A 25,234-nucleotide genomic window follows, 5' to 3' on the forward strand; every position below is an offset into this window, starting at 1 on the left:
TACACTGCACCCTAAACCTTGCAGTCTTTATTCGGAGTTCTTATCTGACAGCAGAGCTGAGGCGAGCAGGACCAAGGTCAGGGCGGAGTCCGAGAGAGGGACTTCAACGCAAAGGGGCGGGACCACGGGCCGGGGGCGGGGCTGGGGAAGGGGGCGGGTGCGGGTGTTTGTGTTGGAAAATCAAACTGCGCCACGGGGTGGAGCGGCCCCCCCAACCCCTGTCTGGGAGACGGTGGGGGGGCCGCTCGACCCCCGAGAGGGCCTTCGGATCCTGAGTATCTGGGACCCCCAGGACCAGGTAATGGGGAGCCGCAGGGGCTTTTGGAAAAAGGGAAACCATCTGCGTGTTAAGGGGGCGGGACGTCAGACTCTCTGGAGGGGTCGGGCTAGGGAATGGGCATTTTGGTCTTGGGAAAAGCTATGGCAAAGTGGGGGCGCAGGACATCCAGGTCCCCCAGAAAAGAACAAGGCGAAGGTAGCAGGAAAACTGTGGTCTTGAACTGCAAGGGCAAGAGGGCTTGACCATCCTCCCAGTCCTCGGTTTGGGATGGGGACCTAAGGGCGGGGCTAAGTGATCCTAAGGAGCCGGGAAGTTTGCTGATAGGTCGGAGGTTAGGCGACGGTCAGATGCGGTCAGGCAAAGTGAACCTCCATTTACGGGGCCACTTGAAGGCTCCCTCCAGCTCTAACCCCGTGAGATGCGTATTCGTAATTGTCACCACCCGATCAGGAGCGGCAGCTTCTCCCGTTTCACTCTACACCACCGCGCCTTCTGCTCTGGGCGCCGCCTGGTTCGGTCCCCTACGCTCCGCTGCCCTCCACACTTTTCTCAGTTCCCTAGCCTTCGCTGGGCTCTGGCTCTTTCTCCATGCTGAGCCTTTCCCACGTAGCCACGAGATGGCGAAGATGAGACGCCCACCCGAGTTGACGGGTATGCGGGCTGGGGGAGGGGGAGGGTGTAGCTGTGACACACGCCGTTAAGAAAGGTGCGCTGGGGTTCTCCTCTGGTTTCCTGTCATTTGCCTGGCAGCCACCCCCACGCCCGTGCCAGGAAATTGTAAGCTTATGGGTAAACGGTAGAAGCTGGGGACAGGGCTAGAGACTCCGCCTGTATTTTTTTCGGCCTAGAATAAAGAGTAGTGAAGTGGCATGCCATTCGTTTCCGGTCTGATGTGGCCAGTGGCTGTGTCTCGGGGTGGAGGGCTGGAGTGTTGAGAAGGTCGAAGGCAGAACACCTAGTTCCGAGCCATGAGAACCCGGACAGAAAGAGAAGCAACGAGCTGGGGTGCAATAGATGTGGACTCAGTGGCCGTCCAGGGTAAGGCAGGACCCAGAAGCCAGCTAAGCTCGATTGCTTGCCCGGGTTGTTTGCTCAGTTGCCAGAGTAACAGGCCAACGAACGTCCACCGCCAGATTCCCAAACTCACTCCAATCCGCTTCAGCGGACGACGCCTACGTCAGGACCCTAGTGACCAATGGGGAGCTGTCATTATAGAGAGCCTGAAAGAGGGAGAGGGAGGAGGTGTGGGGGGGGGAGATGGGGGGGAGGTGGCTACCCAGGATCTGCACGTGCACTCCCACACGCAGCGCTCCCTGTACCCCCCCTTCCACCGCACGCGCCCAGACTGTCTCTTGCGCCTGCGCGACGAGTCGGGTTTTTTTTCCCCCCTCCAATGCCCCCCCCCGCCAGCACTCCCTCCCAGCACCTCAGGTTTTTAGTCTGTGTTTGCAAACTAGTCCAGGGTTGCATTTCTCAATCCCTGAGGGCGCAGACGTCTGGGTGGGTTTGCGCTCTTTAGCCGGGTGTCGACTGTTAACGTCAGCCTCTCACGGGAGGCCGGCTACCTGTGTTCCTCACCGCCACCCCAGCTGGCGCCCCTAGCTCCCAGGTGGGCTGGGCGGAGCTGTGGTTTCCGGCCCCCCAGGCTCAGTCGCGGCTTTTCCCGAGCTCTAGCTTAGGTCGTTTCCACAAAAGAAGGGCAGTGGACACTAGCGCCCCTTCCCGGGGCTTCACCCGCCCAGGCCCAGCTGCGGTTGGTGACCCGGGAGGACACTGAGAAGCCTCTGGTAGTCCAGGTGACTTTCTTGGCCGCAGGGTCATCAGAGCCGTTTTTCCTTGTAAATTCCTGGGTTTTGAAATGCAAGCCAAACCTTTGCCTTCTCTAACATTTCCTCCTAGCTCGCCCTGGTGTTCTTTGCACCTCCCTTGGCTCCTTTCGGGCGGTCTGTCCCCGTCTCCACTCGTCCTCTGCTTCTCCAGAGGGTTATATAACTCTTCCTCTCGGCGTGTCCTGATTTCAACTCCACAGACTCCGCCCTGGAGCAGCGCGGGAGGGGCGGGAGAGTTGGGGACCCAGACAGAATCCGGCTGGCGGCCAGCTGGGGCACAGGGGATCCCGCAGATAGCAGACGGAGTCCCGCGGGACTTGGTGCCCTGTCCCCAGCCTCCCGCCCCTAACCAGACAGACAGCAAGCCCAGAAGAAAGAAAGCACAGTATCTCCGAGGGGCGTGTCGGGACAGTCAGAAATGTGGGTTGGGAGGTCAAGGCTGGAGGCTGAGAGGAGGAGGAGGCTGGCGAGTGACCGGATTCCCTAGGATTAGTCCTGCTGGGGTTACTAGAGATAAAGGCTGGACGCCTGGGTTCCCTCCTCCTTCATCTCCTTTTTGGGTTCCCAGAATTCCTAGAGCTATTTCTCAGGAAACGTAGTCAACCAGCGGCTTCTTCGCCCTGGTAGGAGTCAAAGGTCTGTGTTAGAGGTGGCCTGGGATGATGTCACCAGTGCACGTGCCCCGGGACGGTTGCCAGGCAATGCGATCTCCTCCCCTTTCCATTCCCTCCCACCTCTGCCCGGAGTCCCGTTCCAGTCCCGTGCCATCTCTTTCCCCTTTCCCTTCCCTTGGCATTAACGTCCTGCAGGTGGGAAAGCCTGGCCTGGAGTTTCGTGAGGGGGAGGGGCGCGGGTGTGGTGTGGCCTGAAAGACTTTGCCCCTTTGCTGGGTTGAGAGAATTTTGAATTTTTTTTTTCTCCCTAGATTGCCATAGAAAAACTCCCTCGCCAATCTCCTCCGCTCTGCACTCCTCCCCCCGGACCCCCACGTGCGCTCTTGGAAGAGTCTTCTAGAAGTCTTTTTACTTTCCCACCTGCTGCATGGCCCAGTGTCATGTCCCTTCCCCGTCTTGAGTTGAAGTGGGTGTTCCTGCGAGACAGCTGCCCTCAGGGCTGGTGCGTCCACCCGCACACAGCTCATTCCTAACACCCCCTTCACTCCTCTCACCAAACTGAGGAGCCAGGGTTAGGCTGAAGTCTAGGACTTTATCTATGTGAGTAGGTGGATCAGCTTCTGGCATTGCCCATTTCTGAGAGGAATTCAGTGATAGCCATGGCTCCCTTATCTGTTAAATCGTGGGGTTGGTGATGGTATTAGAACCACTTTCATATGCCTTAGAATTTGGACTGTCACTCAAACCTGGATTTTAATCCCAGCTCTGGGACTTGGAAAGAAAGGTGACAACCTCTCAGCCTTGGTCTGGGACGTTTAAATATCAGTACCTACCGTCTATCTGTCGGGAGGGGGGTGTGAAATAATCTTATGCAAAGCACTTAGCACAGTGGTTGGCATGAAATTAATACTGAATGAGTGTCATGAAATACGTATTATTAAGTGGTGTTAGTTATTATAGTGGATGGACCTGTTCTGAAGTAGCCATCGCTAGGGACTGGGTTGAGTGGGGAGTTCTGCTAACTGGTGTGTGTGCATGCTGTGTGTGTAGGGGGGTATCAGGGACTACTTTACATACCTTGATGTGGGCTTTAGTCAGATTTGTATTGCTTTCTTTAGATTTATTTTCCTCCTCCTTAAAAATAAAATAGCTAAGACTATCCCTTTGGCTGTTATAATTATGTTGTGGCTTGTGATTTTCAAGCGATAACTCTGCTTCCCTCCCGTGCTGCTCTCTGGAGCCTTTCATTTTGCAAAGAGACTCCACAGTTTCCCTAGCGGGGACATGGCTAGGCTAAAGGGGTGTGTAAAAGGTTGGGGTGGGTGGGTGGGTGGAGAGACTAGTATGGGGGGGAGGCTGGGGGAGCGGGTAGTTAAAGGAAGAGACCGGAAGGGAGGAGGAGGGAGCCTGCTGGTGGGGAGGGAGGGGAGGAGGAGGAGGTGGAGGAGGAGGAGGAGGACGAGGAGGAGGAGGAGGGAGGGGGTTGGGGAGAGCCTGCTACAGTTCTTTGTTTGACTCCGGGACTCAGGGACGGGGAGGAGGAGGGAGGGAGGCAGAGGCTGCAAGCGCCGGGGCAGGCCCAGGAGGCAGAGGAGGGACCGTCTCCCCCGCCCCCCAGCCCCCACTCCCCCCCCTGCTGCTTCCCCCCTCCCTACCCGGACTCTGGGGGCACCGCCGGGGGACAGACACCCAGCAGGTAACCCGGGCCTGGCTCTCCCTCCCCGTCTTGTTTTCTTCCACACCCTCTCGCACGACCCCTCTCGGTCTCCCCGGTCTCCCCGGCTTCGCCTTTCCCAGCCCTTCTTGTTCCATTTCCCCGAGCTGGGCTTGTCGCCTGCTGGCTCCGCCACCCTCCGTCTCGTGCAGCCTGACTCCCTTCCCCCCACTCCACAGTGTGTGTTCCCCTGTTTTGCCCGAGGCACCTTTTGGGGTTCTGTCTAGCTGTTACTCAGGCTGGCTTCTTCCGACCTGTCTCCTGGGGCTTTGCGGGAGGAGGGAGCCCTTATCCTTTAATGGCGTCCCCCCCCATCCTCGCTTGCCCCATTCTCCTTGTAGCAGTCTCTAGGGGTGAGAGAAAACCGGAATTTGGGGGGCCCTCTGGAGGGGGGGCTATGTGTTGCTGGAGACTGGGGCTGTGACTATGTGTGAGGAGGGGGGTGGGGATTTGTTAGAGACCTGGCTGCTCCTCATGTCCCTTTAAATGGCTCTTAGAGTTCTGGGGACTGGGGGGTGGGGTGGGGAGGTGGCCGGCTGCCTGCTTGGGGGGCAGGGCCCTTGGTTTGTCCACACCGTCAGGGGTGGTAATGATTTAAAGGGACAGCCTTGGTGTGGCCACTGCCACCCTGTGCTGGCAGGAGGGGGAGCTGGCAGGCTGTGCCTACCGAGGCTTGGCTGGTGAGCAGGGCATTTGAGGCTGTCTGGGCCTGGGCCTGCAGGTCTGCAGTACAGTTACAGTTACTGTGGCTGGAAAGGTGCAGAAAGGGGTGCCAGCCTGCCCTGAGGGTGCTCAATCTGGGCTTTCTCCAGAACCCCATCTTTTGAGTCCTTCGACTCAGGGCCAAGAATCTGTGGGCCCACCAGGTGGGGGGCACTGGCGGATCTGCAGGCCAGCAGGGTGACCTGGGCACTTTGGAGCTGGCCTTTCAGCTTAGCCTTTTGTTGTTTGGTTCTTTGCACAAGAAGGCCCCGGCCCCTCCTTCTCATGCAACACCCCCCCACCCCCACCCCAGCTGTTGGACAGATGAGTTACAGCCTCCTGCTTGGGGCCAAGGCTGGTAAGGGATTAAAGTTCGGAGGTTGGCCCTTTAAATGGCTGGTAGCCCTACCCGACTCTGGTGTCCAGACACCCAATCACACACCCTTTTGACTCCCTTGGCTGCCCCTCACTCCTCTTGGTCTGGCCTAAGGCCTCCCTTCTCCCGACTAGCCTAGATAGACCCTTTCTAGTGTACCCCACCTCCACAAACGCTGTCAGCTTCTGGGTAAGTGCCTTAGTCCTGCCTATGCCCTGTCCCGAAGGCTTCCAGTCTCTAGCGTTTTTCTCCAGCAGAAGGTCCTTGCCAGTCTGGTTTTCGCAGCCTGCAGCTGAGCACTGCCCCTTCAGGGCCTTGCTTAGGTCAGAAATGACACCTCCCTGGGGCTGTGTCGTCAGCAGCTACAAAAGCTTGCAGCACATTGCATCATGGAGGCCAGAGGCCTAAGTCTCTGGGGCAGGGGGAAAGATGGGGGCTGGAAGGCCAGGAAATGGAGGCCAGGCAAAGAGCCCAGGTGTCTGGGTCCTGGGGCCAGAGAATAGCTCCCCAAGGAGTGAGGCTGAGGTGAGGGCTGACTGAGAGCTGACCCTGCACCAGCACCTGATTCTAGGCCCTAGACTTGTATTAACAGGCCTAGCTCTTTGCATTTAAGGATTAAGAGGGAACAGTGGGCTGGGCCCCTGTCACCTTCTTGGGCCACATAGAGGAAGGAGGTGATGGGGAAACAGGATATGGCCTTGGAGGTGACATGGAGGGAGCCTGCTGCAGAGGCTACTTCCCGGCTAAAGCCCAGAGTCACAGTTCTTGAGGAAGAAGGTTCCTCCCTGTTGGGCCCGCTCATCTTGTCTGGCCACACTTGGCCTCTGCCAGGGCCTGCCTACACCTGCCTAAGGGAACAGGAAGGGTCAGAGTCCAAAGGGTTGGGTTGACTATCCGGTGTCTTGTTGGGGAGGAACTCCTGAGCTGAAGAACCAAAGGCCTCGGGGTCCTCAAGCCCTAGGGGCACAGCTAAGGCTGGTTTGGTTGGAGGTTGCAGCTGGGCCCATGCTGGGTCCAAGGGATCTCAAGTCTAGCCAGAAGAGGGACCACGGGTTAGGGCTGAGGTGCCACAGTATGCCCCTCACCACCTGAACCAGGCTGCTCCTGAGAGGAAGGTTGGAGGATAGCTTTTTCCCAGGTTGCCATGGAAACTGTTTCTCCCATCTCATCTGACCTCTAGAGCCAGGTTTCTCCTCAACGAGGGGGCAAGAGGCTCAGGGACTCCTCCATCCTGGGAGATCCCCTCCTCTAACTGAATGTTTTTTTTCTTTTAGGTTCCCCCAGGCACCATGCCAGCCCCATAGTACTGCCCACCCCACGACCTCTGCTGTACCCACTGCTGGGGTACTTGTTCCAATGAGACAGAACACTTCAAACTTAATCTGGTAAGCTTGGTTGCTGGGTGTCACCTCCTGCCCCCACGTCCAACTCTTCACTGCATGTTTGGAAGCCTGCTATGATCTGGCCCATGCCCACTCACCGGAATGGTCCAGCCCAGCTCTGAACCTCCCCACATGCCTTGCTCAAATGGTTCAGCCCTTCGGGTTTAGGGAGCTCCCCCTCCATCTCCTAAGAATGGTTCACCCCTGTACTTCACCATACTCTTTACTACCTGGAACCCACTTGACCCACACCCTTGCACACAGCTCTAGGCTGACTGTAGTTGTAAGATAGCCCAGCGGAGTTTCTTCCCAGAGGAGGGGATCACCATGCTTATAAAGGGCGTTTAGAACTGCTTTGCGGGAGATGTTAGAGACTGCTGCCACGGAGCATGTCAGGGCCATCTTCGCATACCATCTCTGCCAGCCTCTTGGCCCATATTCCCACCGTGGCACACTGTACCTGACTGTTAGCTCCCCGCTCTCCCCAGTCCCGCCTTGCCTCATCTCCCTTCTCCTCCTGGTAGAAACGGATGTTCCCTCAGCTGGGAACTTCAGTTCTGTGACTCTTCATTGCTTTCCCCGTTACTAAGTTTCGTTAGTAGGACTCCTTTTTCCTATCTGTCCTGTCTAGTACAACGGCTTGCACATTGGGCTGCCTTTGTAGATTTGTGTTGAATGAATGTTTTCACTTAACATAGCGCTTCACTGCCAAGAAACCTACGGCTTCTGAGATCTGCCTCCTGCCCACACCTTCTCTAGAGGCTGTGAGACATTTGGGATAGTACCAGAGAGGAAGGCTGGTCTAGGAGGTAGGCTGCACTTCCATCCGTGCAGCGTAGAAAGCGGACCTCTGAAGGAAGCCCACCTGTCCCCTCATTTGCAGAATGATGTGGGTTGGGTCGCCGAGCCTTCCCCAACCACGATTTCCTCATTTGTAGCATAGGGCAGTCAAGTACCTCTTATGCCAGGTTGAAAAGATGCGTGTAAACAGTTTGACACAGTGCCTACCATTTAATAAATGCTAGCAGTTTCCACCACGGTTGCTGCAGGAAGCTGAGGATTAGGGATGAGGCTGGGGAACGGGACTGAACTTGATTGAAGGCAGGCACAGCCGCAAACAATTGACTAAACAGAAGGCTCACTGACCCAGCAAGTCAGGATTCAGGGGAGTTAAGAGAACCCCTCAAGCCTGCCTCCACTGTTTCTCTGGCTCTGTTTGAGAAGGCGAAGGCAAACACAGAAGGGCATGTGCACAGACACACGTGATCACCACGGTGATGCAGAGGCAGACCCAGACAAAAGACTGAGACAGGAGCCAACCAGACACACAGACAGAGACAGCATCGCGGAGTCATGTAGACAGGGATAATGACAGGAACGCGCCAGACACAGGCACCGAGGGAGACAAGATGAGCAGATACGCAGGTGCAACACAGGCACGGAGACCCACACACAGCAGACCCTGTTAAGACTGCCTGGTGAACACAGCGCCCAGTCAGAGGCAGACACAACGCCCGCAGTGACACATAGCGGGCCAGCGCGCCGGGGCCAGCACTGTCACTTCTCGATGGGGGCGGGGAGGGGCCGGCGGGGGAAGGCTGGGGAAGGGAATCCCGGGCGGGCGGCTTGCCCGGGTGGCTGAGTCACTGCGGAGCCTCAGCCCGCGGCCCTCCCTCTCCCTCCGGCTGTCCCAGGTGAGAAGCGAGCCGGTAACTTCATAGCTTCCGCCATGCCGACCGAAGACAGCAAAGGAATGGGACCCGCGTGGGGTCGGCCCTGGATCCGCCCCACCTTCCAGCCGGTGCGTGCCGGCTAAATGCGTGCTCAGGAAAAACAGGTCTGCGGGCTCTGGTGTCTTTGGCCGCTCCAATGTCTACTTGCGGGTCGCAGGCCTCGAGCCAAGCGTCCCTCTATATACCCCGCGTTCCGGGAGCTGCGCGGAGGGGGCGCTTCGGTCCCAAGCCCAGAGAGAGTTAAGTGGGTGTGATTGATGGAGTAGTTCTCTCCCGGGACTAAAAGGGGGGCGGGGGTCGGTTAAAGTCCTAGAGTCCAGATCCCGGATGCAGGAGGCGGAGCTTGGCTTTGCCGGGAGTGCCCGGATGGAGAAGGCGTGGTTTCAACGCAAGTGGAATTAACCCTTTCTGGCCGGCCGGCTTTTGGAGCTGTAGGTCGGGTTGGGGAGGCTGGATTGTCAGTCTCAGAAGTGTGTCTGCCATCCAGCCTGGCCCTGGACGTGTGCGTCTACCTCCCGTCTGTCTTCGACGACTCTGTGGGTGTCTGTCTTTGTGTTTGCCCGTGGTTGTCCCTTTCCCTTGGTTAGTATGAACACTGGGAGTTGGGGAGGGCCATTACTGCCTCAAAGCGAGAGTGGAGGTGAGAGTGGACGGCGAGCCAGCGGGCGGCGGCGGCGGCTGAGGAACAGGTGTGAGTGCGGCGGCGGGGCTGCCCAGCGCGGGGTGGGGCCGTCTTGAGGGAGACAGGGGAAATTCCGCGGGACCGGTGGTGAGCAGTGTGTGGGCTGAGGAGTTGTGTCTGCCTCTGACTGTGTGTCTGTGTGAGTTGAGGGAGGCGGGGGCTGAGTCAGTGGGAACGGGGGATGGTTTTCTGAGTGACTCACTCTCCCCCCACCCCAAGCCTGATTCAGACCCTGAGAAAGGCTTTGTTCGTGGGGCGGATGGGAAGTCAGGCGCCTGCGTCCCCGGTGGGGACACTGATCCGTGGTGGTTGGCGAGATTATGCTTAGGGTACAGGAAGTTTTTGTCCTGGAGCGCTCTGTAGTCCATGGTGTCGTGGGAGGTTGTGGATAAAGGTTGAAGATCAGGAGGGCTGGAGGGACGGAACTCGCTAGTTTAGGGAAAGCTGAGTCAGTTCCCCGTGGGAAAGGAGAAGTGGCAGGGGGAGTGTCATCATCGGAGAAGGGGAAGCTGCATTTCCTGGTAACTAGCAGCGCTCTGGGCGCCACTTCCTTAGCGGGGCTCGGCTTCGCTGACATCTGGTACCCCGAGCTGCCTGCCGTTCGTTCACGACTGGCCTCTCTACCCTCGCTGGGCTTGGCTGAAGCAGCCAGTTTTGAGCTGCACTTGACCACAGTTTAGCGTTGTATGCGTCCCAGGGATCGGTAACTGGCAGACTTGCAGCCTCGAGAGAGTTGGGACCCGAGCTTCCCGTGAACTGAGTAGTCCGCGGAGCGCAAGCTCCTACCAGGGCTGGAAGCCGAGTAGCCTGCAGGGATCTATAGGGTCCACGCACGCTCACGCACAGTTGTCCTTGCCCCAGCTGGAGAGGACTGTTTTCGCCAGAAGTCCTTCTGCCTTTGTGGGCAGGGTGGAAATTTCCCCACGGTGCAGACTTCTCGGCCAAGGCGAACTTTCCAGCCGCCCCCAACCCCTCGCCGCGCGCTCTCCCCCGGCTTCCTGCCCGGCGCTTTCTCCAGCTGGAGCACTAGCCCCGCCCCCGCGGCTTTGTACTCGACACTCGCCTCTCGCAGCTCTTTGTACTCTAGACTCTATGGACCGATCCCGGGAGCGGAGTTGGCTCCCTACCTGCCGGGACCTGGGGTATGCGCAGGGAAGCAGCGTCTGGGCTTTGAGAGTCGAGAGGGAAAAACAGGCACTAAAGCGAACGTGCCAAGGAAAGAGGAGTACGGTGCCGGTTGTGGGTCTAGTCAGCTTCGACGGGAAGGAGTAAAAAAAAAAAAGGGGGGGGTGGCGTGAAGGAGGAAGTGAAACGGGTTCTGGGTTCTTTAAGGGAGTAGGCGGTGAGAGTGGGACAGGGGTGATGTCACTGCCTGTTGGGCCCCGCCCTCTTCCCTCCCTCCCAAAGGACCCCCCCTTACACACACCGCTTCCGCTGCGCAAGTAGCCACGTCACGGGCAACCCCCGAAATCCCCCCTCCCCTGGGGGGGGGCACGTGGGCCGTGGGGAACCGCGTGGCCCCGGCAGGGAAAGGGCATAGAGGATACAGGAGCCACGCGAGAGTGGCCACTTCCACGGCGCGGAGCTTCTCAGAAGTTGGAGGGCTAGGGGCGGGGGGACTGGTATTGAAGACTCAGAATCAGGCGGAGTGGAGAACCTGGAGGAAGTTGGTATGAGACTGGGGACTTGACCGTGGTTCAGGACTGGGCCAGGCTCTGGAAGTGGAGCATTCTGATAGAGGCGCGGGCTGGCCTGGGTGCTGGGTTTGCTATGATTGCTAGACTTAAGCACTTCTACGGCGGTGATGAGTGGCGAGTCAATCGCTGGGTGGTGTGAAGTGAGGAGGAGCAGGTAGTGATGCCTTTGTCTGCCTTTCGCTTTGGGTTTCGGTCCGTCCTTGGGGTGGCTAGGCAGAGGGCGACTTGAACAGTCTGGCAGGGACCATTGCCAGTTGGGTGGCAGTGTGAGGCTTGCCCTCAGGTCGGCTAGTGAGTGATCTCCCCCTGCCACTGGCCTGGGGCTTAGCCAGCTTGCGGTTACTGCTCTGCCGGCCACCCGATTCTGATGTGAGATGAGGACCCTAGGTGGGAACCTTGGGGTCACATCGGGGTCACTCTATGGTGAGCTTGTCTGACCGGCCTTGCTGCCCCTCCTCCGGAGGCCGCTGAATGCCCGGCTAACCTCCCTCCTATTGGTTCCTGCCAGGCTGTTACTGAGGCGGAGACAAGGGTGATGATTGGCTTTCTGCAGAGAGAGACGTCTTGTGATTGGCTAAATCTCTGAAGCTCTTGACGCTGTGAGAGGACGCTCCCACAGAGGCTGGGTAAGCAGCCGCGCGGTGGGTCGCGGTAGTGGCTCGGGATTGGAAGCCCGTCAGACAGTGCAGCTGGGTTGTACCCACTGCTGCCTCCCCGCTGTCTGTCCCATTCTCCTGGTAACTCCACTTGCGGGCTTCTAGGGGCTACTTACGCCCGGGTCTGCCCTGGCTCTTTGCCCTCAGTCTAACTGCACTGACAGTTCAGACCAGGCTTTGGACCCTGTCTGTGTTGGCCAAGTTCAGTGTATTCTTTTCTCTGTAGAATTGGTTGCCGAAAGCCAGAAACTGCCGCCTGGATACAGTGGGCACTCTTGTTCAGAGCAGCTGAGGCTGGATCATTGTGCCAGCGAGCTGGGGCAGCGGGCTGTGCCCCATCTCCAGGGTTCCTGGGGCCACTGCTGACCTGGTAAGGGAGACAGTGGAAGGGGCTCGGCTGCACGTGTGGCTGAAGGTTCCGCTTCCGTTAGAGCAGGTGGTCTCTTGTTCCTGACTTAGGCTGGATGCATCGGGCAGTGGACCCTCCAGGGGCCCGCTCTGCACGGGAAGCCTTTGCCCTTGGCGGCTTGAGCTGCGCTGGGGCTTGGAGCGCCTGCCCACCCCATCCTCCTCCTCGAAGCTCATGGCTGCCTGGAGGCAGGTGAGAATTGGGGCTCTCAGTTGGATCTCTGGGCATTTCTCTTCCAGGCTTCTCTGTCTGTGGGCCCAGATGCCAGCCTCATCCACTCTCAGTCCCTTAGGCTCCCTCTGGCGGTGCAAAACAGACCTTTTTCCTTTACAGATGCTCGGCCAGCCTCGGGCAGCCCCCCCTCCCTGCTCCGTTACCCGCTCCTCATGGCAGTAGCTCCGGGCACCCAAACAAACCCTATTATGCTCCTGGGTAAGTGGGGGGTTCTAACGTTCTAAGATTAGAGAAAACTGGGGCCTTATGTTCCCCCACGCCTGATCACTGCCAGCTCCTTTTACTCTGTAGGGCACCTGCCCCAAGACCCCTGCACGGGAAGTTGGAGTCCCTGCATGGCTGTGTACAAGCGCTGCTCCGCGAGCCGGCCCAGCCAGGGCTATGGGAGCAGCTGGGACAGTTGTATGAGTCAGAGCATGAGAGCGAGGAAGCCGTGTGCTGCTACCACAGGGCCCTTCGATACGGAGGCAGCTTCGCTGAGCTGGGGCCCCGAATTGGCCGATTACAGCAGGTGGGATCAGGCGGGGTACAGGCGGGGTGAGGCGGGGTACAGGCGGGATGAGGCGGGGTACAGGCGGGGTGAGGCGGGGTACAGGCGGGGTACAGGCGGGGTACAGGCGGGGTACAGGTGGGGTGAGGCGGGATGAGGCGGGGTACAGGCGGGATGAGGCGGGGTACAGGCGGGGTGAGGTGGGGTACAGGCGGGATGAGGCGGGGTACAGGCGGGGTGAGGCGGGGTACAGGCAGGGTGAGGCGGGGTGAGGCGGGGTACAGGCGGGGTACAGGCGGGGTGAGGCGGGGTACAGGCGGGATGAGGCGGGGTGAGGCGGGGTACAGGCGGGATGAGGCGGGGTACAGGTGGCTAAGATTGTGCTTTTTAGCTCAATGTCCCCAATTCATCTTAACCTGCCCTTTGACCCTCCCAGGCCCAGCTCTGGAACTTTCATGCCGGTTCCTGTCAGCACCGTGCCAAGGTCCTGCCCCCGCTGGAGCAAGTATGGAATTTGCTGCACCTTGAGGTGAGACTGGGGCTGTGGGCATCAGGGAAGGGGGGTGGTAGGCTGGCGCCCGTGCTATCATCTCTCTCTGTTTTCAGCACAAACGAAGCTATGGGGCTAAGCGAGGGGGTCCTCCAGTGAAGAGGTCTGCTGAGCCCCCAGGGGTACAGCCTATGCCTCCTGCAGTACTCTCAGGCCCCGCAGGAGAGGAAGGCCTGAGCCCCGGAGGCAAGCGGAGAAGAGGCTGCAGCTCTGAACAGGTATGGTTGTAGGTGGCTCAGCAGGCAGAGGGTGCATGACTGGGGCGGGGAGTAGGGTTCTTCACACTCTCTTCCCTTCTAGGCTGGCCTTCCCCCAGGTCTGCCTCTCCCTCCACCACCAGTACCACCGCCGCCACCGCCGCCACCACCACCTCCACCTCCGCCACCACCACTGCCTGGCCTGGCTATTAGCCCCCCATTTCAGCTGACTAAGCCAGGGCTGTGGAACACCCTGCATGGAGATGCTTGGGGCTCTGAGCGCAAGGGTTCAGCACCCCCAGAGCGCCAGGTGAGCCCCTCTTGAATGCTCGCCCCTTCTACCTCCTGTAACTGTGTCTTTTCCACTTCTCACTTTGTGACCTCGTGTGTCTCCCACAGGAGCAGCGGCATCCGTATCCGTACCCAGCTCCTGCCTACACTGCTCATCCACCCAGCCACCGGCTGGCCCCGGCCACACCCCTTGGTCCAGGTCCCCGACCCCCAGGAGCAGAGAGCCATGGCTGCCTGCCTGCCACCCGTCCCCCCGGAAGTGACCTTAGAGAGAGCAGAGTTCAGAGGTCGCGGATGGACTCCAGCGTTTCACCAGCAGCATCTACCGCCTGCGTGCCTTACGCCCCTCCCCGGCCCCCCGGCCTCCCCGGCACCAGCAGCAGCAGCAGCAGCAGCAGCAGTGACAACACTGGTCTTCGGGGCGTGGAGCCGAGCCCAGGCATTGTATGTTACAGCTTTGGGCTGCAGGTGGGAAAGGTTGTCTGCGGGGCCAGGGAAGGGTTCTGACCTCTTGGTCTTCCCCTGCAGCCTGGCGCTGACCACTACCAAAATCCTGCGCTGGAGATTTCCCCTCACCAGGGCCGCCTGGGACCCTCTGCACATAGCGGTCGGAAACCATTTCTGACGGCCCCTGCTGCCACTCCCCACTTATCCCTACCATCTGGGACCCCATCATCCCCGCCACCCCCCTGTCCTCGCCTCTCGCGCCCTCCGCCACCCCCTGCTTGGATGAAGGGCTCAGCCTGCCGCCCAGCTAGAGAGGATGGAGAGATCTTAGGGGAGCTTTTCTTTGGTGCTGAGGGGCCTCCGCGTCCTCCTCCTCCACCCCTTCCCCACCGTGATGGCTTCTTGGGGCCTCCAGCCCCCCGCTTTTCTGTGGGCACTCAGGATTCGCATACCCCTCCCAGTCCCCCGACCACCACCACCACCACCACCACCAGCAGCAGCAGCAGCAGCCGCAGCAGCAGCAGCCACAGCAGCAGTCCTACTGGGCCCGTGCCCTTCCCATCACCCCCCTATCTGGCCAGAAGCATAGACCCACTTCCCAGGCCATCTAGCCCAACCCTGAGCCCCCAGGACCCACGGCTTCCACCACTGACTCTTGCCCTGCCTCCAGCCCCCCCCTCCTCCTGCCACCAAAATACCTCAGGAAGCTTCAGGCGCTCGGAGAGCCCCCGGCCCAGGGTCTCCTTCCCAAAGACCCCCGAGGTGGGGCAAGGGCCACCCCCAGGCTCTCTGAGTAAAGCCCCCCAGCCTGTGCCAACTGGGGTTGGAGAGCTGCCTGCACGAGGCCCGAGGCTCTTTGATTTTCCACCAACTCCCCTGGAGGACCAGTTTGAAGAGCCAGCTGAATTTAAGATCCTACCTGACGGGCTAGCGAACATCATGAAGATGCTGGATGAATCCATTCGGAAGGAGGAGGAACAGCAGCAGGAGGCAGGCGTGGCCCCCCCACCCCCACTCAAAGAACCCTTTGCATCGCTACAGCCTCCATTTCCCAGTGACACAGCCCCAACCACCACCACTGCTGCTGCCACCACTGCCACCACCACCACCACCACCACCACAACCACCATCCAAGAAGAGGAGAAGAAGCCACCACCAGCCCTACCGCCACCGCCGCCTCTAGCCAAGTTTCCTCCACCTCCCCAGCCACAGCCCCCACCACCTCCACCAGCCAGCCTGCTCAAATCATTGGCCTCTGTTCTTGAGGGACAAAAGTACTGTTACCGGGGGGCTGGGGCAGCTGTTTCAACCAGGCCGGCGTCCTTGTCCAGCACTCAGTATTCCCCTAGCCCTGCGTCAGGTGCTACCGCCCCACCGCCCACGTCAATGGCCGCGAGCGCCCAGGGCTCCCCGAAGCCCTGTGTTTCCTCGTCATCTCCGTTTTCTACCTCAGGTGGGCCTTGGGCCCGGGAGCGCAGGGCAGGTGAAGAGCCCGCGCCAGGCCCGGTGACCCCTGCCCCGCTGCCCCCACCTCTGCCGCTGCCCCCTGCTCGCTCTGAGTCTGAGGTGCTAGAAGAGATCAGTCGGGCTTGTGAGACCCTTGTAGAGCGGGTGGGCCGGAGTGCCATCGACCCCGCGGGCCCTGCGGACCCCGCGGACAGTGGGACCGAGCCGTTGCCACTTCCTGCACAGGCCAAGGAGGAGAGTAGTGGGGCGGCGGCGGCGGCGGCGGCGGGCCCGGGCAGTGGCAAGCGGCGGCAGAAGGAGCATCGCCGTCACCGACGGGCTTGTAGGGACAGTGTGGGTCGTCGACCCCGTGAAGGGAGGGCCAAAGCCAAGGCCAAGGCTCCCAAAGAAAAGAGCCGAAGGGTGCTGGGGAACCTGGACCTGCAGAGTGAAGAAATCCAGGGCCGGGAGAAGGCACGGCCTGACCTAGGTGGGGCTTCCAAAGTCAAGACCCCTACAGCTCCAGCACCCGCACCTACTCCTGCGCCCTCTGCTCAGCCAACACCCCCATTAGCCCCTGCCCCTGGGAAGAAGCCGCGGGAGGATGCTCCAGGACCTCCAGGTGTGAGCCGTGCAGACATGCTGAAACTGCGCTCGCTGAGTGAGGGCCCCCCGAAGGAGCTGAAGATCAGGCTCATCAAGGTGGAGAGCGGTGACAAGGAGACCTTTATTGCCTCTGAGGTGGAAGAGCGGCGCCTGCGCATGGCAGACCTCACCATCAGCCACTGCGCTGCTGATGTCATGCGTGCCAGCAAGTGAGTTTGGGGGCTGTGATACCCAGGCTGCCCACGTGTCCCGGGGTAGGCTCCTCCCCATTTCCCCATGCTTCTGACTGTGTTCTGTGCTCTTCTCACAGGAATGCCAAGGTGAAAGGGAAATTTCGAGAGTCCTACCTTTCCCCTGCTCAGTCTGTGAAACCGAAAATCAACACTGAGGAGAAGCTGCCTCGGGAAAAACTCAACCCCCCTACACCCAGCATCTATGTATGTATGCCGCCTGCTACCACAACTGAAGGTTTGGGCTGGGGTGCTGGGAGCCGAGGGGAAGGCTCTGACCCCACTGTCTTCTGGTTGTCTCAGTTGGAAAGCAAACGGGATGCCTTCTCGCCGGTGCTGCTGCAGTTCTGTACAGACCCTCGAAACCCCATCACCGTGATCAGGGGCCTGGCCGGTTCACTTCGCCTCAGTGAGTGTGTGGGCAGAACGTGAAGGGTTGTGGGATGTAGGACCCTTTGAGAACCACCTCTGTGCTCGGAGACTCCCCACGGTGACTCTAAGGAGCTCACTTGGCCATGCACAGGCCACGTTTGCGGAGTGCCCTGAGTGACGCGTCAGCCAGACTTTCAGCAGTGGACACATGGAAAGGTGGATCTCTGCAGTGGTCAGAGCCACTTCTGACTTTCTTAGTGATTAAGAATGAAAAGTCTGCGTGGAGTGTCACACACCCTGCACTCGGGAGGCAGAGGCAGGCAGATCTCTGTGAATTCAAGGCCAGCCTGGTCTACAGAGTGAGTCCAGGATAGCCAAGGCTACACAGAGAAACCCTGTCTTCGAAAAACCAACTAACCAACCAAACAAGAATGAAAAGAATGGAGCCGGGCGTGGTGGCCACACCTTTAATTCCAGCACTGAGAGGCAGAGGCAGGTGGATCTCTGTGAGTTCGAGGCCAGCCTGGTCTACAGGGTGAGACCAGGACAGCCAAGACTACACAGAGAAACTCTGTCTAGAAAGACAAACAAACAAAAAGAAAAACCCCAAAAATGAAAAGAATGGGTTATAGACTCTTTTTTTAAAAAAGATTGATTTATTTACTATGTATACTATGTTCTGCCTGCATGCACACCTGCAGGCCAGAAGAGGGCATCAGATCACATCAGAGATGGTTGTGAGCCACCATGTGGTTGCTGGGAATTGAACTCAGGACCTTTGGAAGAGCAGGCAGCACTCTTAACAACTGAGCCATCATCTCTCCAGGCCCTAGACTATTTTTGACCCATGGTTTGGCTTTTTTCTTTTTAAGCGTGTGTGTGTGTGTGTGTGTGTGTGTGTGTGCGCGCGCGCGCGCGCGCGCGCGCAAAAGAAATTTTTTTTTCTTTTGGTTTTGCGAGACAGGGTTTTTCTGTAGCCTTGGCTGTTCTGGACTCACTTTGTAGACCAGGCTGACCTTGAACTCACAGCAGTCCGCCAGCCTCTGCCTCCTGAGTGCTGGGATTAAAGGCGTACACCAGCACACCCAGCACATGTGTGCAAAATTTAAACAGTATAAAACTAAAGGAAACTATATAGAAATAGAAAGGCCAGCCTCGTTTCCTTAATACCTTTTTCATTCTCTTTTTCCACTGAGGAATTTGAGACATTCCAAGTTTGACTCCACCTTTCAGTTGGCCCAGTGACCACTGGCCGTTACTGATTGCCTACCATGTGGCCATGTGTGCATCTGCTCCGCGACTTCTAGTAGAGAGATTGAGGCGTGAAGTAGCTGGAGGAAGAGGCTGGGGGAGCCCACAGAAACCAGCCTTATCAGTTTGTCCGTTTCTTGCTGCCACATTCTGCCAACTCTATGCCCACCTCATCAGAGTCTGGCCAGGAAGGGAAAGTGTTAGTTGGGATTTCTGTCCTGACTGACATCCTGTTCCTGTTTGGTGGTCCCTGCTGTCCTGACTGACATCCTGTCCCTGTTTGGTGGTCCCTGCTGTCCTGACTGACATCCTGTTCCTGTTTGGTCCCTTCAGACTTGGGCCTTTTCTCCACCAAGACGCTGGTGGAGGCAAGTGGTGAGCACACAGTGGAGGTTCGCACGCAGGTGCAGCAACCCTCAGACGAGAACTGGGACCTGACGGGTACGAGACAGATCTGGCCCTGCGAGAGCTCCCGGTCGCACACCACCATTGCTAAATACGCACAGTACCAGGCTTCGTCCTTCCAGGAGTCGCTGCAGGTGAGGGTGGAGCACAAGTGGGAACACGGTGCCAGGGTCCCCAGGGTCGGTGGGCTTGAGGAAGTCACTGTTGCTGACCTGTGTTCCTGTCTGGCCAAGCAGGAGGAGAAGGAGAGTGAGGATGAGGAGTCAGAGGAGCCTGACAGCACCACAGGAACGCCTCCCAGGTAAGTTCTGCTTTCGTCCCTCCCCGCTTTGCTCTCCTGCCCCCTGGCCTGCCGCCAACCTATCCGTGCTTTTGCCCCAGCAGCAGCGCACCGGACCCCAAGAACCATCACATCATCAAGTTTGGCACTAACATCGACCTGTCTGATGCCAAGAGGTCAGTGAGGTTGGGATGGGACCTTGCCAGGTGCTGGTCTGGGATGCCTCCTCTTTTAACTTCATTGGCATTCCTGTATCCACAGGTGGAAGCCTCAGCTACAGGAGCTGCTGAAACTGCCAGCCTTCATGCGGGTGACATCCACCGGCAACATGCTCAGCCACGTAGGCCACACCATCCTGGGCATGAACACGGTGCAGCTATACATGAAAGTCCCTGGCAGCCGAACACCTGGTGTGCAGGGGAATTGGGAGCTCAGTGCTTAGGTGTTAGCCAGCAAGGGCAAAGTGGTCTCAGACCAACCGTGATGCTCTGTCTCCCTCTGCAGGTCACCAAGAGAATAACAATTTCTGCTCTGTCAATATCAACATTGGCCCTGGGGACTGTGAGTGGTTCGCTGTCCACGAGCACTACTGGGAGACCATCAGCGCCTTCTGCGACCGGTGCGCACCACCCCTTGGTAGTCGCCCCACCATGCTGGGTCCTTGGTTCTCCCACCTGACCCTGTGGCTGCCCACTCCACAGGCATGGTGTGGACTACCTGACTGGCTCCTGGTGGCCCATCTTGGATGACCTCTATGCGTCCAATATCCCTGTTTACCGCTTCGTGCAGCGCCCTGGAGACCTTGTGTGGATTAATGCGGGGACGGTGCACTGGGTGCAGGCTACTGGCTGGTGCAACAACATCGCCTGGAACGTGGGGCCCCTTACCGGTGAGAGGGTGGGGCTGGGTCCTCATGGGGTGTGAGGGACCTGTTGGGGAGGGAGATCTGGGTCCCGAGAGTCACAGGTCTGAGGGAAGAAAAGGCTGGCCCCTCTCTGGGAATCCCGGGTGACCTCCTCTGCCGCCGCAGCCTATCAGTACCAGCTGGCCCTGGAGCGCTACGAGTGGAACGCGGTGAAGAGCGTCAAGTCCATCGTGCCCATGATTCACGTGTCCTGGAACGTAGCGCGGACGGTCAAGATCAGCGACCCTGACCTGTTCAAGATGATCAAGTGAGGCCCTGTTTGCTTAGCAGCCGCCCCGCCCCGGCTCGTCCCTCCCTTGCCCTCTCTGATTGGCCCTCCCTCTTCGCCCGTGTCTTTATCCCTGTCTGCAACGCGTGCCTGAGTGCTACTGTGCTGGGGAGGCTGGCAAAGCCTCAGTTTTCATCTCGGAGGCTTTGTTTCCTGTGGAGCGCGTGCACACACACACACACACACACACACACACACACACACGCGCGTGCGCCTTGAAATGTCAAGTGTGACGCACTCAAGACAGGAAATGAAAAGGGAGGCTGTCTAGGGAAGCCCATGGGGCCAGGGTCTTGGGGCTCAAACCCCCCCCCCCCGCCCACCCGCCTGCCCCCTCCAGCCTTAGCTCCCCCTTCCGGAGTCTGGTCTCAACACCACCTTTGGCTCCATCCCAGGTTCTGCCTCCTGCAGTCAATGAAGCACTGCCAGGTGCAGCGAGAGAGCCTGGTGCGGGCAGGGAAGAAAATCGCTTACCAAGGCCGCGTCAAGGACGAGCCTGCCTACTACTGCAACGAGTGCGACGTAAGCTCGGGAGCTCTCCCCTGCCTGCCAGGAAGGTGCCTTGGTTGCCTTCCTAGTGACAGCCCCTGTGTCCTGGCCAGGTGGAGGTGTTCAACATACTGTTCGTTACGAGTGAGAACGGCAGCCGCAACACGTACCTGGTGCACTGCGAGGGCTGTGCGCGCCGTCGCAGCGCGGGCCTGCAGGGCGTGGTGGTGCTGGAGCAGTACCGCACGGAGGAGCTGGCGCAGGCCTACGATGCCTTCACGCTGGTGAGCGCGCGCGGGCTCCAGAGGGGGCGCGGGGCGGCCGGGCCACACCACCCACCACTGAAGCTGCCCCTCTCTCCCCGCAGGCCCCCGCCAGCACATCGCGATGAGGCCGGACGCCCCGCTCGCCTGCCCAGGCCGGGCGCGGCGGGGCCACCAGCACACGCCTGGGCTGGACCTAGGTCCCGCCTCTGGCCGGGAAGGGGGTCGGGCCCAGCCCTTCCACCCTATTGGCAGCTCCCCTCACTTAATTTATTAAGAAAAAAAATTTTTTTAACAAATACGAGGAAAAAAAGGAAAAAAAATGGGAGACGGGGAGGGGGCTGGCAGCCTCTCGCCCACCAGCGCCTCCCCTCACCGACTTTGGCCTTTCTAGCAACAGACACAAGGACCAGGCTCCGGCGGCGGCGGCGGGGGTCACATACGGGTTCCCTCAAGCCTGCCCGCCGCGCGCCCGCCCGCCGCCCGCCGGCGCAGACGTTCGCGGCTCGTTGTGTACATAGACGTTCGGCAGCCGAGGTTTTTAATGAGATTCTTTCTATGGGCTTTACCCCTCCCCCAGGACCTCCTTTTTTTTACTTCCAATGCTAGCTGTGATCCCTTGTATATGTCTCTGTTTATTCACTTGGTTATGATTTGTATTTTTGTTTTTTGTTTTTAATTTATAACAGTCCCACTCACCTCTATTTATTCATTTTTTTTTTTTTGAAAACCCGACCTCCTGTACCCCCAAGCCATCCCTCCTGCCTCTTCGGGAGGCCCCTCCTGGGCTCTCCCTGTGCCCCAGTATATGTTCGGGCTTGGCCCGTCCGTCTCCGCCCGCTCGCGGCTCCAGCTGGGCTCTCATGGTGCTCAAACCCGCTCCCCTCCCCTACGTCCTGCACTTTCTTGGACCAGTATCCCCCACTCCCGACCCGACCCCAACCCCACCTGAGGGTGAGCGACTCCTGTACTGTAGGGGAAGAAGTGGGAACTGAAATGGTATTTTGTAAAAAATAAATAAATAAATAAAAATTTAAAAGTTTTAAAGAAAGAGCTATGAGGAAAAGGAACCCTGTCCTCCCCAGCCTCGGCCAATTTAAAAAACATCGGACACCTCCATTCTCCCCCCCCCTCACCCCATCCCCCCTTTCTAAGGTGTGAAACAGCCCTGGGCAGAGCCTCTCTAGGGCAGGGACACTCTGGGGTGAGTTTCTCTGGGGCTTTATTTTCATTTTCTTAGTTCGTTTTCTTCCGCTGGGGCTGCGGAGGGGTGGGGGGTTTACAGTCCCGCCCCCCTCATACTGCACTGTCTCTCTGCCCCAGGGGCAGAGGGGTCTTCCCAACCCTACCCTATTTTCGGTGATTTTTGTGTGAGAATATTAATATTAAAAATAAAAGCAGGAAAAAAAAAAAGAAAGAAAGACCCATGTCTTTTGGTGATGGCTGTGAAGACTCAGTTGAAGGGTCAGGAAACAGGGAGGGCAGCGCAGCCCCTGGCTGTGGCGAACCCCTCCCCAGGCGCCTGTGGAATGTCCAGAGCGTGGTCTGCTCCCTAGGATGAGGAGGATGCCTAATCCTGGAGCTGCATTCCAGGATAAGGTAGTGGGGGGTGGGGAGAGGCTGCGCCGGGGGAGGGGCAGGAAAGGGCTATAAGGGCTGCAGCCTTTCGGGGCGGGAACCAGCCAGGCCATGGCGGATGTCCCTGGAGCCCAACGCCCGGTTCTCTCTGGCGGCCCCGAGCCCCGGGATCCTCTAGATTGCTGGGCCTGTGCAGTGCTAGTAACGGCTCAGAATCTGCTAGTGGCTGTCTTTAATATTCTCCTGCTGGCGCTGGTACTGGGGACCATCCTGCTACCCGCTGTCACCATGTTGGGCTTTGGCTTTCTCTGCCACTCCCAGGTAAGCATGTGCCCAAGAGGTGTGTGTGAGTGTGTATGTGTGTGTGTGTGCGCGCGCGCAAGGTGGGGTATGGTGGTCTTTGAGCCACAACCATCGGCCTGGGCTTTTTCCCACTGGGCCAGTCTCACGTCTCTTATCGCACAGTTCCTGCGCTCCCAGGCGCCTCCCTGCACCGCGCATCTGCGGGACCCAGGCTTCACCGCCCTGTTGGTCACCGGATTCCTGCTGCTCATGCCGCTGCTTGTGCTGGCCCTGGCCACCTACCGCCGCCTCTGCCTGCGCCTCCGCCTGGCCGACTGCCTTGTGCCCTACAGCCGGGCCCTCTACAGGCGCCGGCGCATCCCACAGCCGAAGCAAACCCCGGCCTCACCAGGATCCCGGGCTGTTCCCACACCAGGAAAGGTCTGGGTCTGAGGTGCAGAGAGTCAAGGATCCTGTCGATTGTCCTCCTGGGTCGTGCAAGGACTTGAAGCAAGCCCAGGGGTATTCTGCCCAGCCCTGCCCTTACACTGCCTGATCTTAGCATCCCTTCGGTGGAACAGCAGCGTCTGTGGACCCAATGCTGGCGAAAATTCCCATGCCCGGGGAATTCCATTCACAGTTGAGTCCTGAGCGCTTGGGCTGGACCCTGCACAACTTTCCTCCCTCCTCTAGCGTAAAGAGTTGGGCTGGATTTTGTGCCTTCCTTCGCTGGTGCAGCTCTTCTAATATTTACGGGACCGAGGGACCGAGCTAGAGAAGAAACCATCACAAATAATAATAAAAAAAAATATGTAAAATGAATGCGCTCTGTGAATACAGGGGCGGCACGGATACACTCACCCCTGCCCAGGGCTCAGGAGTGGGAAAGAAATCCTTGAGACTACAAATGGGCAAAACAGCTTCTTCAAAGCATCCTGCTTTTCCTTATCACTTTATGCCGGTCTTCCTGGTCAGACCCCAGAGTTCTGACCCTGACCCCAAAAGTCACTTCCCCAATAATAGCCCAGAGAGGGCCTTGCTTCGGCTGCCCACCTAGCTCCCCTTGGGGACCTAAGCCCGTTCTCTGACCTCAGCCTAAAGGAACTAAGTGCTGCCAGGCCGGGGTGGGGAAACAATGGACCTTCCGGAGCAGGCTGACGTCCCCTCCCATTCCAATCTAAAGCGGCAGCGTGGGAGGGGAGGTGGAGGGGCCCGCCCTAGGGCCCGTTGCCTTATGCGCATGACTTGAGGGGGGCTCTGGTACTCCTGGGCATGGGGTTGAGGAGGCTCTTGAACTCAGATAAACCTCACAGGGTGGAGGGTACTATCCCCACTCTTACATCGGACCCACACACACACACACCGGCCACTGTGGTCATCGGGTTTTTAATGGTCTCAAAGAGAAGTGGGAGCGTGCTCAGAGATACGGGGGCCCAGCCAGGCTCTCTCTTTGGACTTCAATAGAAACGATGTGGTGTCCTGGTACCATAGCCAGACCCAGCACACGGGGTTCCCCCGCAGAAAATGAATCTGGAAAAAAAAAATGGTCAGAGCATAAGAACGGCAGGCAAGCATAGGCCTTGCCCCGAAAATAAGGGGTGCAAGGGGAAATGCCTGCCGCGCATTCCCGAGGAGGTGTGTAGTCCCTGGGCACTGACCAGACGGCTTGAGGAACTCTTGCGCAGAGCCCAGGATGACATTACAGTCGCGATCGGTGCACAGGAAGCAGCCGACTAGTGTCCTTCCATCTGTCATACGGATACGCATGGTCTTGTTGAGCAACGCCTCCAGCTGCTGCCGGGCGCGCGCAGCCGGAGAGTCCTCGGGTTCCGCGTCAGAGTCCTGCCAAGGCAGGACACTCATTCAGACGCGCAGTCTCGGCTGCACGCCGGTAGAACCACAGCTCCCAGCAGCCCGCGCGGCGGCGGCGGAAGCCCGGGGGCTGCTGGGAACTGTAGTTCCCTTTCCCGTCCTCGCCACCCGATCTCCCCGCCCCGCCCTGTGTCCCGGTGCCCGGCTGCTCTTCCGGAACCCGAGCCCACGCTAACCCCGGCACTGGAGCTGCTCTGACGCCGACTGCAACAGCCGTTCTCCTCTCGTAGCAGCATGGTCGGCCCAGCTCCGGCCATCGGCCCCCGGGACCTCCTGAGAGCGTTTTGGGTCGGCCCGTCAGATCTCGCGAGTGCTCCCAAGCTCTCCCGCTTCCGTGAGATCACGACTCCTCCGCGCCTCCGGTTCCACCACTCCAGAGATGTCGCGAGACTTTTATTATTATTATTATTATTATTATTTATTTATTTATTTATTTATTTATTTACTTGGCCCAGGCTCATAGACGCTAGCTAGGCTGTCAGAAGAATATCGCGAGAACTTTGCCTGCCACTTAAACGTCCTATCGAAACGCCTGAAACTTAGGTGATTAAAAAAAAAAAAACCTACCCCGGTCCCCTCGCCGTCATTTTCTGCTGCCCCCTAACTAACTCGCATCGTCTGGACTGCGTTGTGAGACGGATGGATTTGACCCCATTACGCTCGAGGCCGGAACCAAGACTGTGC

General features: G+C 58.7%; 3 protein-coding genes across 4 annotated transcripts; 2 read left to right on the forward strand and 1 right to left on the reverse strand.

Annotated features, from left to right (window-relative positions):
* Nucleotides 1–141: 141 nt before the first annotated feature.
* On the forward strand, nt 142–22,239 carry KDM6B (lysine demethylase 6B). Of its 2 annotated transcripts, none has more exons than XM_084764699.1 (25): nt 142–298; nt 6,790–6,900; nt 8,592–9,212; nt 11,518–11,635; nt 11,892–12,035; nt 12,125–12,266; nt 12,408–12,506; nt 12,600–12,819; nt 13,235–13,327; nt 13,405–13,566; nt 13,649–13,855; nt 13,945–14,280; nt 14,365–16,544; nt 16,646–16,772; nt 16,869–16,974; nt 18,522–18,727; nt 18,830–18,894; nt 18,975–19,049; nt 19,135–19,283; nt 19,378–19,492; nt 19,575–19,762; nt 19,904–20,045; nt 20,462–20,588; nt 20,669–20,839; nt 20,923–22,239. In XM_084764699.1, exons 6-25 carry the CDS (start codon nt 12,130–12,132, stop codon nt 20,944–20,946), a joined length of 4,929 nt encoding a protein of 1,642 aa, XP_084620825.1. In that variant the 5' UTR covers nt 142–298; nt 6,790–6,900; nt 8,592–9,212; nt 11,518–11,635; nt 11,892–12,035; nt 12,125–12,129; the 3' UTR covers nt 20,947–22,239. The 2 variants fall into 2 exon arrangements, with proteins under 2 accessions (XP_084620825.1, XP_084620826.1); XM_084764700.1 differs by having other exon boundaries at nt 18,978–19,049.
* Nucleotides 22,240–22,381: 142 nt separating this feature from the next.
* Nucleotides 22,382–23,500, forward strand: TMEM88 (transmembrane protein 88). The gene is made up of 2 exons (XM_084764703.1): nt 22,382–22,717; nt 22,862–23,500. The coding sequence occupies exons 1-2, from the start codon at nt 22,508–22,510 to the stop codon at nt 23,129–23,131; spliced, it is 480 nt and encodes a 159-aa protein (XP_084620829.1). The 5' UTR covers nt 22,382–22,507; the 3' UTR covers nt 23,132–23,500.
* A 548-nt stretch (nt 23,501–24,048) lies between these two features.
* On the reverse strand, nt 24,049–24,951 carry NAA38 (N-alpha-acetyltransferase 38, NatC auxiliary subunit). The gene is made up of 3 exons (XM_084764704.1): nt 24,727–24,951; nt 24,337–24,520; nt 24,049–24,208 (listed from the first exon to the last, which is right to left on the reverse strand). The coding sequence occupies exons 1-3, from the start codon at nt 24,805–24,807 to the stop codon at nt 24,096–24,098; spliced, it is 378 nt and encodes a 125-aa protein (XP_084620830.1). The 5' UTR covers nt 24,808–24,951; the 3' UTR covers nt 24,049–24,095.
* Nucleotides 24,952–25,234: the final 283 nt, after the last annotated feature.

This window comes from Acomys minous (assembly GCF_964271855.1).
Source record: "Acomys minous genome assembly, chromosome: 16".
NCBI classification, from domain to species: Eukaryota; Metazoa; Chordata; class Mammalia; order Rodentia; family Muridae; genus Acomys; species Acomys minous.

Bases quoted from the DNA above. Each gene is read 5' to 3' on its own strand.
- NAA38 (XM_084764704.1), bottom strand. From the start codon at position 24,807: ATGGCCGGAGCTGGGCCGACCATGCTGCTACGAGAGGAGAACGGCTGT. The intron at 24,521-24,726 runs GTTAGCGTGGGC...CTGCCTTGGCAG, and splicing joins AGAGCAGCTCCAGTGCCGGG to GACTCTGACGCGGAACCCGA. The intron at 24,209-24,336 runs GTCAGTGCCCAG...TTTTTTTTCCAG, and splicing joins AGAGTTCCTCAAGCCGTCTG to ATTCATTTTCTGCGGGGGAA.
- TMEM88 (XM_084764703.1), top strand. From the start codon at position 22,508: ATGGCGGATGTCCCTGGAGCCCAACGCCCGGTTCTCTCTGGCGGCCCC. The intron at 22,718-22,861 runs GTAAGCATGTGC...CTTATCGCACAG, and splicing joins GCTTTCTCTGCCACTCCCAG to TTCCTGCGCTCCCAGGCGCC.
- KDM6B (XM_084764699.1), top strand. From the start codon at position 12,130: ATGCATCGGGCAGTGGACCCTCCAGGGGCCCGCTCTGCACGGGAAGCC. The intron at 12,267-12,407 runs GTGAGAATTGGG...TTTCCTTTACAG, and splicing joins TCATGGCTGCCTGGAGGCAG to ATGCTCGGCCAGCCTCGGGC. The intron at 18,895-18,974 runs GTAAGTTCTGCT...CTTTTGCCCCAG, and splicing joins ACCACAGGAACGCCTCCCAG to CAGCAGCGCACCGGACCCCA.